At 39.7% G+C, this 12,020-nt stretch overlaps 1 protein-coding gene across 8 annotated transcripts in view; it reads right to left on the bottom strand.

Moving 5' to 3' along the window:
- Positions 1-12,020, bottom strand: part of LOC109473488 (trichohyalin-like) — a 33,962-nt gene that overhangs the window by 20,501 nt on the left and 1,441 nt on the right. The window contains exons 3-21 of one of the 8 annotated variants that reach the window (XM_019773348.1): positions 9,844-9,927; positions 8,155-8,286; positions 7,923-7,990; positions 7,668-7,800; positions 7,111-7,278; positions 6,806-6,889; positions 6,119-6,181; positions 5,689-5,772; positions 5,493-5,576; positions 5,263-5,337; positions 4,943-4,981; positions 4,198-4,281; positions 3,383-3,613; positions 2,981-3,055; positions 2,641-2,724; positions 1,828-1,917; positions 1,563-1,598; positions 575-637; positions 187-270 (exon numbers count right to left, since the gene is read on the bottom strand). In XM_019773348.1, the coding sequence (XP_019628907.1) occupies positions 187-270; positions 575-637; positions 1,563-1,598; positions 1,828-1,917; positions 2,641-2,724; positions 2,981-3,055; positions 3,383-3,613; positions 4,198-4,281; positions 4,943-4,981; positions 5,263-5,337; positions 5,493-5,576; positions 5,689-5,772; positions 6,119-6,181; positions 6,806-6,889; positions 7,111-7,278; positions 7,668-7,800; positions 7,923-7,990; positions 8,155-8,286; positions 9,844-9,927 (1,761 nt within the window). The remainder of the gene's footprint in view (positions 1-186; positions 271-574; positions 638-1,562; positions 1,599-1,827; positions 1,918-2,640; positions 2,725-2,980; positions 3,056-3,382; positions 3,614-4,197; positions 4,282-4,942; positions 4,982-5,262; positions 5,338-5,492; positions 5,577-5,688; positions 5,773-6,118; positions 6,182-6,805; positions 6,890-7,110; positions 7,279-7,667; positions 7,801-7,922; positions 7,991-8,154; positions 8,287-9,843; positions 9,928-12,020) is intronic. The other 7 variants (XM_019773349.1, XM_019773350.1, XM_019773352.1 and 4 more) reach the window with 7 other exon arrangements.

Raw genomic sequence — 12,020 nt, 5'->3', positions numbered from 1 at the left:
TCTAAGCTGGCCCTGTCCTTGGTGCTGAAATTACATTCACACTGATTATTCCTCTAGTGACGTCACACTGGCCCTGTCCTTGGTGATGAATGCACATTCACATAGATTATTCTACTACTCAAGAGCCCCAAAATCCAAAGGCTCTACCTTTGACTAAACTATTGAGTTGGAAAGAAAACTACCAACCTCTAACTCTGAAGCGTCCAGTCTGGCTTGTGTGGCAGACAGTTCGTTTTCCTTGGCTCGAAGCTGTGACAGTGTATTCTCCATCTAGAACAGGTATATCAAAATCATTACACTTGTTACTAGCAAATATATGATACATGTACTCTGTCATTCCCTTTCTGTTCACAGTAGCAAAATTTCACAGTCTGAGAAAAATGGCTATGTTCACGGTATACTGGTACAGAAGTGACCATGAAAACCATGAACATAGAAGTACCATGAAAAAATCAGGACTTACAGTACATTACATTCAACCTGATGTTTAAACAAAACAGTAACTTGTAGAAAATGGGATGAACTTTTTTTTATTTCTTGAAACTTCCATTCAGTCTCATAACCAGTAACATACCCTGGTGTTTGTGTCCTTGATGTCTGCACGAAGTGTCTGAATTACCTCTCCCCTATGCTGAACCTGTGAGCACCAACAAATACATGAATATCATATTACACATCATTATTTCATCATTACACATACTACTTTCCATATGTAAGGCCTAGTGGGTCAATTAAACAGTGATAAGTATAACATAAGAGAATAAGAGAACTTCAAAGTTTATCTGTGTTGGTAGAAGTCATTGAAAAACTGTTTCGTGTTGGAAATTACAGTTTAAACTTGCTTCACAACAAGAGAACTTGTTGCTGAACAAACTCTAAACTTATATATAAGAGAACATGTGAGAAAAGATGAGAGAACATGCAAGAAAGTAGCTGAAATACAGTGTCAGATATTCTTTCCATGAATGGTAAGGTTGTTCTGTGATTAACGTGACGACATCAGCTTCAGCAACCATGCTACCAGAGTGAAAAAAAGGTGAAAGTGTAAAAAGGGTTATAACAGTTTTTAACTGTACTGTAACCAGTGTGCACGTAACACTTTCTAACTTGTAAAACTGTAACCAGCTACAATTGGTGAAAAAGGACATGCTAGTAGCCCAGTGAAGTGCCTCTAAAAAGACAGACCAGGACGTATCATAGGTGTGTGATAAATGGAAGTACAATTTCTGTCTTCTGCTTTCCTGAATTTTTTTGGACTAGATTTTTTCCCATTTCTCCCCCTTTCCTCTATCCCGATATTTCCTGGTCCATCCCTTATGTGTGGTTACAAGTTTGTGAAGCCTGGTGAAGTGCCATGTAACCAAGGAGGGGCTGGTGTGCTAGGCAGTGTGACTACTGACCACCCTAACAGCAACATTCCCTGCCTAGAACCTTAATCTCCATCCCAGGCAGGAAACTCTTGTTCCCAGGGTTCTGTCATCAAGGTCAAAGGGGTCAAGACTAGCACGTGTTGGAGTAAGGCGTTAGCTGTTAGTGACTACTATGAGATGATTTCTGGGTACCTGCTCATTTTTCTCTTGCCGAGCCTTGTCAGCCAACTGAACACAAAGTTGCAAAAAATGGGTTAAGGAACAGTCTAAAGCATAACAAACCAGAAGCTCTTGTTGTAACACGTTTATACAGGTAAAGAGTTGTTACAAACAAGCTCTGAACAACAAAAACATACAATGGAACTACAACGTAACAGAACATTGCCACCACTATACCCACGGCTGCCACCACCACCACCACAGTGACTACTACACCAATGTGCCAAGCATATTGTACCATTTCTTTACACCGCTCAAGCTCCTGTCTCAAGTCTTGCTTCTCGTCATTGCTGCTGTTAGATGCCTGTGGAGTTAGGGGACAGCCAGGCTATCAGAGAAGCACACAGCCGAGTATGGAATGGATGCATCAGTGAATGGTCATGTAATGAATGAGCCCTAAACATGGCCACAGAGCCCTGTTAACACAGTGCCTGTACTTTGTGTCCAAAATACTTATAAAAAAATCCTATTAATTGTAGAAAATATTATCATGTTTTGTTGTCAGAAAGTATGGGCACTGTATTGTGCTGTACCAACCATCTCTAGCTTTTATGGGCAGTGCTTGATAATGATGGATGTAACACTAGTGGCAGAGAGAGTTATGACAAGCAGTGAATCTGCAGTTGTACAGTTGTACAGAATTGTATTACAGCCATTAAAGCTGCAGGGGTGGTTGTATGACTGAATGTGTACTGAACATGGCAATGCTTGGCGATGCCAAAAAGTAGAAGAAGTTATAACTAAAATATGACAGCTCTAACATGTTATTTTTCTATGACAAAGTTTTGATACAATGTGTCTGATTCATGATAACTACTATCTCAATGAAGATATCATGTAATGTAACTTTGGGGGGAGTTTGATGCAGAGAAAACTAAGACTGTTAAAACTCAAAATCTAACAGAAACTGGCAACTTATAATTAATGAAATACAAACATATGAAAGACAATATGGTTGTACTAAAAAAATCTAGTAGTCTGCAATGCTGCATTTTACATATTGCCTGTAAATAATGCAAACTTGCAACTGGAGAAAAAGTGTCAGACTTACTGCTGTTAGGGTTTCCCTGTGTTTTTCTTCTGCCTCTTTCAGCTCAGACTTCAACCTGACAACAGCATCATGTCTCTCTGCAACCTACAGTCAACAATTCCAGCATGACAACTCATTGCAGTATAGTAACAGCAGCTGTACTATCATCATTCTGATAAATGTTCTAACTGAGTATACATGTAGACATAGAATATATCTTGTCTGACAAGTCAAAGTAAAAAGAGAAAGCAAAACTGCAATCTACTATCAAGCCAAATGTCCAGGAAACTCATAATGTAACAATCAAATAGTAAACATTTTCACGTCATACACTTAACAGAATTGACATGAAAAATGTTACCTCGGCAGTTAGGGCATCCCTGGTCTCCTTTGAAGACTGCTGCAAGCGCTGTAGACTGGTGCTCAGTTTCTCCACCTGGAACATTCATTATTAAACAATCAGATGTTTTTGTAGAAAAAAATAGTGGTCTAACCTGTGATATGCTAAACAAAGTACATGTAACGTTACAGGTATGTTCATGTACTTTGTTTATCACTCACTACACAAAACAAGCCATTGCTCTTACAGTTGGCGAGGATGTTGTGTCTTTTCTATTAGTATGGTCTACTCTGACCTATGACCTACATCAACCTGACCTATGACCCACATTAACATGACCTATGACCTACATCAACCTGACCTATGACCCACATCAACATGGTCTATGACTTATATCAACATGACCTCTGCCCTGTGACTGACCTGTGTAAGAGACTCGCTGTGCTGGAGTTTGCTGGCCCGTAGCTCGTCCTCCAGCTGCCTGACGTTGTTCTCTCCCTGTGCTGCCTGGTCCACCACCTCCCTGTACTGGTGCTGCGCGGCGTCCAGGTCCCGCTCCAGCTGCTGCGTACGTGTGCGGAAGTGCTGCAGCTCCTGCCGCAGGCTGGACTCCTGCTCCTGCAGCATGCCGAACCGACGCTCCACCTGGCTCAACTGTCAACAGAAGACCAGGATGTTAGGACTTTCTTATCTTATTCACAACCACTACTTCTCTCACCTTGCTTACATTTCAATTTCTATCAGACACATTCCTCAGAGCTTCTGACTGGTGTAATGCTTCTCGCCGCTATATGAAGCGATAGGTGGCGAGCAGGGTGAGAGAAGAACTGAGTAAGAAAATTCCGATATCCTATATTCACTGAACCTGATGAAACTATTTTCGAAAACAGAGGACCATTTTAGTCAATGATGGCCCTAGTATGCCATGTTTTTTTTCTGAAAATTATTTTTAAACTCCCATATATTGTATTACCTCTACTTTATTAAAATCACAAGAGGTTTGACTGGTTGAGTTAGCCTGGGTACCATCCTACTTGTATGCCAGGGCTCCCACACTCGCTTCCCTAAGAAGTAACTTCTTAGGGAAGCGAGTGTGGGAGCCCCGGTATACAAGTAGGATGGTACCCAGGCTATGGTTGAGTCTGGCTTTTCCAGGGATAAAGCAATGGTAATTTAGAAGTTTAACCCCCATATGTAAATTAAAGTATCAATTGTATTAGTATGAGAACATATCTCACCTCTGCCTGCAGTTCATCTCGCTTGTCCTGCAGACTCATGACTTCCTTCCGCAGGCGCTGGATTGTTTCATCTCGGCGGGCCAGCTGGGGAAAATGGACAAAATGGAACAGACTTACAGCTTACAAACATCATACAGTACAATCTACCTTCTGACATACTTTTGAACCTTTCCACAACCTTATGACAATGACTTCTTACACCACCTGTATAATATGAAGGTATAACAGTATCAGTCATATGTACATGTATGCCAGAGTTTGTTCTGCTTCTTGATTGTTTCCACCATGTACCTTACTCCATGCATGAAACCCTGGAACCCTGGTTAGATACACCTGTCCAGTGTTCTAGTCAGCCTGAAATGCTTTTAAGTCATCTCAATTTTGTTTGAAGTAAAATTTTGAAATCTTGACTCTCTGAATCACTTTTTTCTACATTTAGTGGGGCAAATTTTGCTGGTAGACAAGCTTAGTCTTTCCATATCTTTACACAGTGACACCGATACTGGGTATTCGTCTGTCAAAGATGACAAAATTTTTGTCTGTCATGATCGGTAAAATTCCTTCAAATGACAGAAAGACGGATGCTGGCTAGAACACTGAAATACACCATCACCAACACCACTAGGATTGGTACTCATGTCCCATGCAGCAGTCATCAGTGTGACATGTTAACAGACAGACAACATACATGTAGCTTAAGTCTATTATTTGAGAGTTAGGCCAAACATTCCATCCTGACTTGTACCTCTAGTTTATGTATAAGGTACTGTCCTCGCGGCACTGCCTAGAAGCAAAGGTGATACAAATGCCATGTAAGATCTATGCAAAAGAAAAAATAATATCTATGCAAAAGAAAACAAAGACACATGTTCTACTGAAGGACTATATCAATTAACTTTTGTGAAATCAGAACAGAAAAATAACTAGTGATGGGCAACTGAATGGTAGTAGATCTTGGGGAGCAGACTAAATCTTACAAAGCTGGACTCCAGGCTAGTCCCTGGTAGTTATAAGTTCTATCCCTTCATGATGAGATAATTTGGCAACATGAAAATAAAATCCTACCTCAGCCTTCAGCATGTCATTGTTGCCTTGTGTGGAGATCTGTGACTCCCGTAGTCGAGCCTGAAGTATACCAATCTAGGAAGCAAAAACAGAAGAGGAATGAAAACCCAAGAACACTTTTCTTATTTCCTTTTCTTATACAGTTGCATTACCAATAATCAATCCTGTACTCAGACTGCAACATCACATTTCATGCTTTTTGTATTCTGTATAGTGCTCTTAATATCTACCTCGTCTACTGCCTTTCTCTTTGCCTCTTTCGCTTCCTGAGCCTCATCCTCCAGGGCTTTGATCCTTCTCTCCAGCGAGGTTACCTGAGGACAAGGACAAAGACATCAGGCTCAGTACAAAAAAATTGGTAAACTAAACATTTAGGAGACAAGGAGAGGTAAAAACAAGGAGCTGGATTGGTGTGTGTTTCCTTACATCGTGTGTGGACATCCTCTGCTGATCCCGTGACTTCTCCAGGTCTGCTCGTAGCTGCCTCATGATGCCCTCACTGTGTGTGGCCTAGGAAAGGACACAAAGGAAAACAGTTTATACATCTACCTGCTGTTGACATTCCTTATTTTCTCAATAACACATCTCAATGACAGTATTTTCTTTTTGAAATTATATACTTTGTTTGGATGGGGACTTAAACTTTAAAGCCCGTATATAGGTGATCTTCAGGTGTAACATTTTCATCTTAAAAGAACCCAGCACACTTATCAAGAACAGTAGCGGACACCGAGTGTTCTTGGCTACTGCACTATTGGCTACTAGTAAAAGCATCATCCTAACCTCAGTCAACCTAAGATCACTGCTTTGGTACAAAAAAATTTCTGTTGTAAGACATCAGATTCTGCAACATTACCTCTTGACTACTTTTCCTCTGCTTGTCCTGGAGGATTTGTATCGTTTGTTGTAGGCTGGTCCTCTGTTAGAAAACAATGAAAGCTTGTCAAGAAATGTAGGTGCATTCATGATTTGAAATAAATGGGGATGTGCAATGCAAGAAAAATCACTCAGCAAAGAAATGTTTTAACAGAGAGCAGACAAGAAGTTACAAATTGAGTTTGCAGCTTGTGCCAAGTGCATGAGTATACACTAGGGCTGCGGACCGGTACACTGTACCGGTCCAATACCGTAAAAATCGTTTCGGTACAGGTCCAAAATACCGGATCATGAAGTAACGAGTATATACCGAAATAGCTAGTTTACACCATGTATATGACTAAAGATAGGTAAATCCTACCACAAAGACGAAAAATTAGCACTGGAAAAGACGTAAACACCGTTGATTTGAGATCTCAGTCTCACGAGACATCGCGAGAGTGTGGCTGATCCAGGGTTGTGTTTGATGTTTTCTGAATAAAGATACTGACAAGTTGTCAACACTTTATTATTGTTTCTGTGTCATGATTGAAAAAAAGAACACGTGTTAATTTGTCAAATTGTTCAGGTACAGGTACAGGTCCGGACCTGTACCTAAACCTCTGTACCGGTACCTGTACCTGTACCTGATGTTACGTTTAGGTACGCAGCCCTAGTATACACTCACCTCTGAGTCGTTGACAGTCAGTGTTTCCTCTAGCTGTGAGATCTGGGACTGCAGGCTACTGATTCTCCTCTCCAGGTCTGAAACCTATGGCAACAAACAGAATAAAAAATGTGACTCAAGATACATGATCATATTGCAAGGTATAACTTTTCCTGATAACACCAAAGAATAAAACCCTTTTCCAAAACCAAGAAGCAGTATTTTTTTTTTCTTTAACCAGAAAATCAAATAGTTGTATCATACTCCATCATTACTAGTTTTGTACATGCGCAGTACGTTCTGCCAAAGTGCTGTGTCCAACCCACCTGTAATTCTGCCTCTTCCCGCCCCTGTCTGGCCTGTCTCAGCTCAGACTTGAGTTTCATGATGTTGATGTCCTTGTCAATGATCTGTGAGGAGGCTGTCTGTTCTTTGTCATGGATGGAAGACAGGGTGCTCTTCACCGAGCCCAGGACTGTGTCTCTCTGTGCAGCCTAGATGGGAGTTGCAAAACTATGTATTATAGACTTATATATTGATAACAATAACAAACCAGTTACATGTACTTGCTAACGTTTTCAGACAGTGCTTTAGCTTCCTTTTTTCCATCATTTGATGGAATTTTGCCTCTTATGACTGACAAAAATGTTGTCTGGTCTGTCATCTTGGACAAACAAAAATCAGTGTGTAAAAATGTAGAAGAGATGTCATTATGCTTAAGCTTAGTCTGGTAGCAAAATTTGGACAGAAAAAATTCAGGCTGGATAGTACACTGACAACTATCATAACAATGCCTACTCCTCATGCTTTTGCTATGTAACTGGAAATACATGTAAGTAATAAGAGTTTGGCTATCATGACACATGCTGTAAACAGCCCTGACCTGATCCCGTGACCGTTGTTCCTGGTATGACACGTTCTTCAGTTCCTCCTGTAGTTTTTGGATGATGTTGTCTCTCTGGGCCAACTCTTCCTTCATTTCACGGATGTGCCGCTGTAGAATCTCCTCCGATTTTCTGTTTGGCAATCCAGACAAGAATTTGCGTCAAATCTGATCAACAAGCAAGACCTATTGCTAATCAAACCCACAATATTAATTTTTGTAATTTTAAAATTCAAATCAATTTTTGTAACTCACATGATTTGAGCTTCAGGGGCTCCCAGCACTGCCTCCACGGAGACTGTTCTCAGCTCCATGTCTCCTGTCTGTGGAGTAAATAAGTCTGTTAGAGAGACGTCCTATCTTGTCTGAGAAAACATTGCACAATATGATGATGGTCTAGAGTGTTACATTATCTGACTACAGGGTATTTCCCTAGGCTACCAAAAGACACCAGTCTGCTAAGTTCTATTACGTGATAGCTTCTTACCTCCCACTTGCCGGTGGCCCTAGCGGTGCTGATCATGTTGATAAGAGCGTTGATGTCGTGTTTCAGGTCATCGTTAAACCCCTGGAGCGAGCCGGCCTGGGTGTCCAGTCGTTGGTACTTCAGCTGCCACTCCTGTGGAAAATTCAACAGTTCAGTTGTGTATGTATGTACATGTACATAGTAAACTTGTTTGCAGAGAAAGACAGTAAAACCTGTATACAACACTATGGAGAGTCTGACACATAGAAAGCACTGCAGAAAGACATGCAAACAAAGCGGGAGCCAAAATCAGCTAGGAGATACAGTAACTGAATCTAAATATTTAACATGAGTACAGTCAATCACCCAAAAGCATTCAACAACTAGAGTTCCCCGATCTCATACCTTCGCCAAATGACTGACAAATTATAGATTAGATTATTCCCCCCTGATTTAAGAAATAGGAACCTAATTTTCATGAATTATATCATTTTATCATAATCTCAACCAAAAGACAGTCTTATATAAACAAACAAGGCATTCTACTATTTCCCAATAAATTATGCAAATGAGGTCCTGATTTGAATAAATTATGTTTAATGATGTTCACCTCAACTTAACTTTCAAATACCATGAGTATGAAATTACAGGCAGTTATCATTACATAATTATAAAATGTTCTCATTAATTATGCAAATTAAGTCATTATTAACATAATCAATGTTTTTATGTGTTTCTCTCGTTGTCAATTACCAATGTCACAAGCTTCTATTGTCTTATTATGGAATGCAGCTGATTTATAGAATTTCCCCATAAATTATGCAAATTACAGCCATATTTGCATAATTGTCACATAATTATATTAAGCATCACGTAAGCTACCTACATACCAAAAATCACGACGATCCGTCAACCGGTTATTGAGTTATCCTCTTTTGAATATTTTCAAGAATATATCCCTGCAGTTCCAGAGCAAGCCACTAGGGGGCCCAAACTCACGTGACTTCTTCCCCAGCACAAGACCTATCTACCACCCAAATTTCATCACCATAACATGTCTAGATCATGAGATATCAAAACCGGAAGTTCAGCTGCAGTACCATTACAAGCCGCTAGGGGGTCCAAAATCTAATCATTTTGAGGTCTCATCAAGACCTACCCACCTACCAAGTATCAAGACAATCCATCAAGGCCTTCTCAAGTTATCGTGTTGACAGACAGACAGACAGACAGACAGACACACACACACACACACACATACACGAACGCCTCTGAAAACATAACCTTCTTGGCGAAGGTAATGAGCAAGACAGCTAGGGTTTGCTGATCATAGCTTTCGATGCTTTGAATCTAAATTTTGCTACCAGGCTCCCAGCAAGATCTCCTGGTGATCAGCCATTAGACAAAGCCAAAGCTTGCAGGTTGTGACTTGGCTAACCTAACTATGTAGCCAAAGAGTCAGCATTTCATACAACCTGACCAACAGTTTCCTTCAGTCTTCTAATACGTTGGACAGGTGAATATCGATGAGAGGACTGGTTAGTAATTAAAAGAAGTGTAAGTTATCATATCATTAAAGAAAAAAAAAATCAGGGAATAATTCTCAGTTCATAAAATGGACAAGGGATTGGACAAACGGAAGGAAATATGAAAACTGTATAATCTTCAAGACCATTTTTATAACACAATGAAAAAAGCAGCATGTCTCACCTCTAGCTGGTCCTCTGCATTTTTCTTCTGTACAGCTATAGTCTTTACTTGCTGCTCATAGTCACGAGCCTTGTTCACATACTCCTGGAAAAACAATACGTACAAAGTCAATCCTTTCAACATACAGTTTATGCCACAAGTCTTAGAGAAAATAGAAGACAGCAACATTCAGATTAATATACATGTGTAACCATTGAAGAAGCCATCTGCATAAAAATCTTGGAAGAGAAAAAAACAAGTGATAAAAAAATGTGCACTTCAGCTGAAAAAAAAAACACTGAGGTGCTGGCAAAAGAAACCAATGTTTTATCTGACAATATTGATATAACTCTCCCCACAATGTATGTAATTCCAGTAGCTTTGGCAAAAGTCCATCCAGCATTCTTAATCTTCATGGTTAATCATCTGTGAAATTGGAGTTGCCAGTACTACAAATGTACTAGCATGATTTGGTCAAAAGCATAGTACAGTATTCTGGCAGACAATATACATTACATATGGGTGAAAAACAAGAAAAGATACCTTTCCTGAGACTTAACGGCTATACCAACACTGTAATTACACCAACATTACCTCAGTCAGTATCCAGAGTGATTCTAGTACATGTAAGTCCATATAACAAACAGCATTAAAATTGCTGTCATTAGCCTACATACATAAAGGCTGGGACAACAAGGATCCTGGTCTACACTCAAGCCACTTGACTGCTTGATGACATCATATTTCATACTCTTAGGGATGAACCATTAACGACTACAGAAGGAGAAGAAATGAAAGGGAAATTGGACCTTGCAGAATGGTTGACAACATTGCTGTATCTGTGTATTGATGTAGATGTCAAAATCACCCAGGACGATGGTACTACTTTCACCTGATATTGTATGTCATTACCCTAAATGACAAGTAATTCATATGTTTACTTTACATAAAACAAAAATTCTAATTATCTTTGCCACCGACTGTGTAAACATGTACTTCAATCCCCTCCACATAAGCTAAAGCTCTTTTATCTGACCTTCCATGTAATTTACAGTTACAACATGACGTACATACACTTTGACATACACACATCTCAATGGTGTTACCAGGAGCAACTGATACTAGTGAGAAAGCAATGCAAGCAAAGGGACAGCAAACCTTTTTCATACATTATTGTCTTAGCCACTGGATGTTATTAAAGATACACAAAGCTACAGCAAATTTGATTGTTGAAATGTAAACCTCTGGTCTAACATGACAAAGTCACTAATCATTTGCTTCCATTATAGCTTACGATTACCAAAGTAAACGTACCATTTATTCCTGTTTGTACAATGTTGGCTAACATTTGATTGTTGTGTGGTGTCCAAACTACAAAGCCCAGGAGCTACAAACCATATACATTTCCTTCCACTGTATTTTAAAATCTTGGCCTAAGACAATGACTAGTTTTAGAAACCTAATGAATGATAATTACAAGTCTAGACGACATGTCTTTTCTGATTATGTCTATTATTATCTCTCCCAGACTGTCACATATGGTGGGAGTAAGACATATCTGGTATGTAATGAATGATTTACTTCTTGAAAAGTATCAAAGGATTTCCAAATGTAGATTTTGACTGTGTCATTATGTGTGCAACAAAGAACGTTTTCACCAATCAATAAAATCAATAAGACCTCACATAGTAAAAATAACACGTGCGGGAAACAAGCAAAATGCAAAGTACCTGTGAGTGTGACCTCCCATACCTTTATATGTACTGTATAGCTTACAATTTTTTTCATGGTCAGGGTCAGGTACAGAAGGGCAAAATATCTGTGGTGCACGCATGCATTGAGTCACAACGTGACCACAGTAGGGGGTCTTGCCCCAAAAATTTTAAACTCATAACCCTCTGAGACACTATTTCCAGCTTTTTAGATTTTGCAAGGTTATTTTTCCTTCTGTCATAGCTTCATTTTAAATTCAATCTTTCATTTTTTGAAGATTTTTGAATGATTACACCTGGGTTCTCCTTAAAAAACACAGCAGGTGAGGAGGTAAATCACAGCATTTAGCATAGGCATAGGGGGTCCAAACCACAGTGTAGGGGGGCCCAGACACTCAAACAGCCTGGTGATCGTGAGGACACTGTCTTTGAATGAAAAGAGTTGTCTGTTAGTTCCAGACAATCATGTTTAAGTTGCATGATTTC

Source organism: Branchiostoma belcheri, unplaced genomic scaffold, assembly GCF_001625305.1.
Source record: "Branchiostoma belcheri isolate BF01 breed outbred unplaced genomic scaffold, Haploidv18h27 scaffold3, whole genome shotgun sequence".
Lineage (NCBI taxonomy): Eukaryota > Metazoa > Chordata > Leptocardii > Amphioxiformes > Branchiostomatidae > Branchiostoma > Branchiostoma belcheri.
The sequence above is the reverse complement of the archived record's forward strand: the minus strand, read 5'-3'. Positions and strand labels throughout refer to the sequence as shown.